This window comes from Epinephelus moara, chromosome 16 (assembly GCF_006386435.1).
Source record: "Epinephelus moara isolate mb chromosome 16, YSFRI_EMoa_1.0, whole genome shotgun sequence".
NCBI lineage: Eukaryota > Metazoa > Chordata > Actinopteri > Perciformes > Serranidae > Epinephelus > Epinephelus moara.
In genome coordinates this window covers 46,171,417-46,177,186 of record NC_065521.1, presented here as the reverse complement: position 1 = coordinate 46,177,186, position 5,770 = coordinate 46,171,417, and the positions used below count along the sequence as shown (strand labels likewise).

General features: G+C 42.9%; 1 protein-coding gene across 1 annotated transcript in view; it reads right to left on the bottom strand.

Moving 5' to 3' along the window:
* Window positions 1-5,770, bottom strand: part of bcap31 (B cell receptor associated protein 31) — a 33,527-nt gene that overhangs the window by 19,149 nt on the left and 8,608 nt on the right. The window contains exon 3 of the mRNA XM_050064271.1: window positions 5,407-5,559. Within this exon, the coding sequence (XP_049920228.1) occupies window positions 5,407-5,559 (153 nt within the window). The remainder of the gene's footprint in view (window positions 1-5,406; window positions 5,560-5,770) is intronic.

Here is a 5,770-nt window from a genome sequence, read left to right as displayed (position 1 = left end):
GCACTTTTAGTGGACGTATTTTGACGTTGTTTGACGCTGTCTGAGTGCCCTATTATTTAATACAGCGCACGCTCACGGGCTGCAGGCAGGTCAGCCCTAGCTTCATACTGGAGACATGTCACATATTGAACATCCTATCACTCATTTAGACAAAAGGAGATCTGAACATAGGGCCCAGGTTGAAAAAAACATTAGTTCCCCTTTAAGTAACGCAATAATATGGTATCATAGATCCTCTGCTGATTCCCACCCCTAATGTTTACATATTTAATGTTCCAAAAACATTTTATCTCCTCATATTGTCAGTGCTGGAACACCTGGGACACGTTTTCACTGTCTCAAAATGGTGTTGAAACAGGATTGGAGGTACGTTTTCTCTCAGTAGTGTGTCAGAGGTGTTATCCAATGAGCAGCGACGTGTGTATAAATAAAGGTCTAGTAGATATTTATGTATTTAGATTTTTAAAAATATTTTACACTTGCTCTGGCAATGCAACATGTTTCCCATGATGCCAATAAAGCCCTTTAAAATGACCTGACTTAAACCCCACTGTATTAAAAGGCAACACCCCAGCGTAACACAACAGGGTGTTCAACACACCACTGTTCTTGCTTGAATTAATGTTTTGTCAGGGCTGAACGCAGCCCTGTATTCACCCTCTGTCTGAGCATCTGTCTCTTTAAACGCCCCTCCCAAAAAAAGCCCAGTCTGCTCTGACTGGTCGGTGTTTGCGGGTCTTCTGTATCTCAGTGTCTCTGCACTGTCATGCAGTGGGGAATGACATCAGCACTTTCTTCTGTGAAAATTCAACCATAGCAGCTTCTAAACACAACTGGACATGTTCCAGCAGGAATATAATCCGACATCAACGTCCATAACCGTGATTACATATTTCCCAGACATTAGAATGAAGCCTCCTGAGGTTTGTACTTGCAGGGATTACTGTTACATACGTTGACCTCATTATCTGAAACTCTGACCACGTTTAATACAAACATCCATTATATATTTGACAAAGTAGGGAAAAGCATGACAGGTCCCCCTCAAAGATCCCCTGTAGACGTATAAACACGCTCCTCCTTATAATCATTTGTGTGATATCATATTCACTCACAAAAAAAAGTTGAATTAACTATTTAAAAGTTCTTAAAAGCACATCTATCTATGTGAAATCCAGAATCTGTGAACAAACAAATATTTTCGGGGCCAGAAGTGTAACTGCTCCATTAAACGTGTCTCCTACTACCCTGACGGGTCAACTCTGTGTGTCGGACCTAAAGAAATGTGGATGCTGCTTATTGAGTCACGATCAGCTTTCACAGAAGTCATGGTGTCACAGAGAGCTCCTGCACAAACACTTCAACTCAGCGCAGAGCAACTTCAGATGAAGTGAAAACAGTCTGCTGGTGTGTCCGTGCATCATTCTGCACGGTAACACTTCAGTGAATGAAGAAACACCTCCTGACATATCTGCTGAAATATGAATCCAATTTAATATGCATCTCTGCTGACAAACAAACTGAAGTAAACATGTTTTTATTCATACTTTGCGTGTCTGTGAAGAACAGCAAGACACCGGTCGCACCATCTCAGAGGACAATGGTGTGCTGCCAAAACATTTATGACGGTACAGACTGCAGATTCAAAAGGTCAACACATGCAAACGAGCACGTGTCAACATCATAATTTTTAATCAACAGTCATAAAAGTCTAAAAGCTTCTTATGAAGACAAAAAGTCTTTTCGAACTGTTAAAGAATAAAGTCTGCTGTTATTCTATATTTTTTTCTTCTTGTTAACAAATTTCACCTTTAGACTAAAACCATCAACATGTTAGTCCGCCTCCAAATATGGCCGTCAGTAACTTGACAGGCCTGAAATAATCTGATCAGCTGCCGGCTCTTCAGCCTTTCCACAAACTCGTGCTCCAAATCTTCTCCTAAGTCACAGTCAAAGATCCCAGCAGTCTGTCTGTGGAGGGCTCCGTCTAAACGCTGGAGCACTTCCTACTGGTGTTACAGCAGCTGCTGCATCACATGCTGCGCTGCTGCGGTGAGTCACTGAGCAGCTGCAGGACCAGGCTGAACACCAAACGAACACCGCCGCCCCCTACAGGCAGCTAACGTGTGTCTGACACTGAGCTGAACGCACCAGTGTTTGTTCATTTAGACTCAGACAGTCACAACTGAATCAGGACCTGTAACATGATGGTGAGGTGATGAGGCTCAATGCTGATTTACTACTTTGAAGTGAACATACAATGTGAATGATAAACCAATCACCTGCTGAGCAGAACATCATGTGCATATACACGGGAGTGCACAAGAAATTTGAGCTGTGCATGTCATTCTCAGCTCCACATGAACCGCTGCACGAACATCGGTACAGAAAGTAAGTTGTGTAGAGCACATTACCGCTAATAACACGTCATTCAAATACAATAAAGTCTAACCTTAATTTTATGAAAATAAGCACACTGACAGCATTTAACAAAGTATTTGGTGCTTAATGCTGCGTTCAATGGCCTCAGGCAGACAGAAATCACCTTCTAGACAATACAGGAAAAACAAAATAGTCAGACAGAATGACAGGACGGTAAAACTAAACATGCACGACGCAACTCGTTCTCATTCCTAAGTCGTCAAATACCGCCGTTTGGTCAGTAATGTCCAGATCAAACACAGACAAGAAAAGCTATCCCATCGTGGCGGTATGATACGCTGCCAGATGCTGTCAGATCAACTCAGCGCAGAGCAACTCCAGATGAAGTGAAAACAGACTGCTGGTGTCAAACTGTGTCCGTGCATCATTCTGCACGGTAACACTTCAGTGAATGAAGAAACACCTCCTGACAGATCTGCTGAAATATAAATCCAATTTAATAAAGTTAAAGTTAAGTTAAAGTCCCACTGATTGTCACACACCTGAGTGTGTGAAATTTGTTCTCCGCATTTGACCCATCCCCTGAGGGAGCGGTGAGCAGCAGCAGCGCCGTGCTCGGGAATCATGTGGTGATCTGCATCTCTGCTGACAAACAAACTGAATTAAACATGTTTTTATTCATACTTTGCACGTCTGTGAAGAACAGCAAGACACCGGTCGCACCATCTCAGAGGACAATGGTGTGCTGCCAAAAAATTTATGATGGTACAGACTGCAGATTCAAAAGGTCAACACATGCAAACAAGCACGTGTCAACATCATAATATTTAATCAACAGTCATAAAAGTCTAAAAGCTTCTTATGAAGACAAAAAGTCTTTTCGAACTGTTAAAGAATAAAGTCTGCTGTTATTCTATATTTTTTTCTTTTTGTTAACAAATTCCACCTTTAGACTAAAACCATCAACATGTTAGTCCGCCTCCCGCCTCCAAATATGGCCGTCAGTAACTTGACAGGCCTGAAATAACGTCGCTGGAAAACAACGTTACTGAAGGAGCTGGAGAGTCCCTATGGGGTGGGTGGAGGTGGATGGGTCAAACAAAGCCTGGACTTTCACCTGGGAGGCCGCTGTTCACTTCTGTATGAATGATGAGCCAAACCATGATGGTTTTTTTAACCACATTCTTTTGTTGCCTAAACCTTACTGCGTTTGTTTGTGGCACAAGAAAATAAACTTAAATTCGGGGTGTTTTACCAACGTTGTAAGTCTATTTTCAAAGACAGTCTGTATCTAACGAGCAGAAACTGAACATGTCCTGTAACAATTTCTTTTGAAAAGAGACGTGTAATGTAACAGCCGTAAACTGCCACGGCATCTCAGATTGTCAACAGATGCAACCAGGATACCTGACGCATCATATGTAGACATGACAGTCCACTGAACAAGCGGCGATATGTGACGAGTTGAAAGAGAGAATGTTGCGATGGTGGAATCGTATTGGTTACAAAGAATGGAATATTTCTAGTAATGTCCAGATCGCCTGCATTTTCTTCTTGTGTGAAGGAGCTTTGTAACATCTGGTTGTAAATTCTGTCATGGAGGACAACAAAACGTTTAAATATTTTCACTTTGAATGGCGCTGCGGTCTACTGTCACCATCACTGATATCCTATCTTATCTTATCTATCTAATTCTACCGCCCTGCTCTAGTCCACTAACATAACAGTCAGTTTGCCGTCCACCGTCTGCCTGATTTTAGTCAAACACAGCATGATGCATTGTTGGACGTTTGATCTGGCAGTAGCAGAAGTGCTGAGAAAGAAAACCTGTTTAAAGTGACATGCATCAGTGCACGTACACAGAGAGGTATTTTGAGCCCTGTGAGGTGAATCAGATGCTGATATGTCTCATGATGAATTCAGTCACCATGTGACCATGAAAACCGTCTTTACTGTGTGGTGTAGTTCCACTGCTCTTCCTCGCCGAAGGTTAAGTTTCTTCTTACATTAGTGGAGGGTCTTATTCCCGTTCTCTCCTCTTTCATCAGTCACCAGCAGTGCTGACACTGGGACAGTCTGACCACGTGTCACAGACCCATCAGCAACATGTCAACAAAGTCAAGAGTCTGGAAAAGTTTCTGAATTAGTGAATTTCTTTATTTATCTGAGACAAAGTGAAGTTTGAGCTGCAGCGTTTGATAATCAGTCAGTAACAGTCACACAACATCAGCCCAACAACAAGCTCTCCTCCAATCACAACACGCCGGGTCACACAACTCTGAAACCAATCACATTTCATTCATCTTTAAACCAACGTCTGAGCTGGTCAGCCAATCAGGGATCAAGACAGATTTACACCTCGGTGCTCTGTCCAATCAGGACCAGGCAGGAAGATTTACACTGTACAGTGAGTGTTTGTCAATGGAAACACAGACACACACACACACACACACACACAGCTGCTCATTCTTTCCATCCTACTGTAAAGTTCGTCTGCATTTAGATCAGTCCGTCTGTCGCTGTGTGTGTGTGTGTGTGTGTGTGTGTGTGTGTGTGTGCGCGCGCCGGGTTTCCCCTGCCTGGCTTACATCTGAAATACACAGGGCACGCATGCAGCTTGTCACGTAGGCAGGACAGGGTATTTCACCTGGTGTGCTTGCTGCAGCTTCACTGTGTGTGTACTGAGTTCTGACAGTGAAAACACAGTTGGCTCTACAGGGTCTGGTTGTAACGACTATATTAACTGGTACTGAATTAATAACTATTGACGGCGCAGAGGCATAAAAACACAAGAGGTAGCGCTGCTGCATCACATTTCCTCTGGTACAATGAGTCCACTATTTTTATTATATTTAAAACTTAGACTTCAGTTCTGTGTAGTTATCACCTGTTGGAGCAACGCAGAGCTGCATGTGGAGAAAATAAATACATAAAGCAGCCATGTAAAAATAATGTTGATGCCTTTGTCTTAGAATATACCCTGGTGTGTGTGTGTGTGTGTGTGTTGTGTGTTGTGTGTCTCACAGGCAGAGCAGCAGGGCGAAGCCGGCGATGTACTCGTTCCTCTGAGCTCTGAACAGTTTCATGTGGATGTGTTCGATGGCCGTTGGGTTGTTGGTCAGATCCACCTTCTCAGTCACGCTGTACTTCCTCACCTCACGGAAAGCGTCTACACACACACACACACACACACACATTTAGCTGTTACACAAAGTACAGATACACAGAGAATAAAATAAACAAATATCGATAAAAGACACGCATGCAGCTACAATAAGAAAACTTTATTCTGAAATAATGAAAACTACTGACACACACACACACACACACACACACACACACACACACACACACACACACACACACACACACACACACACACACACAC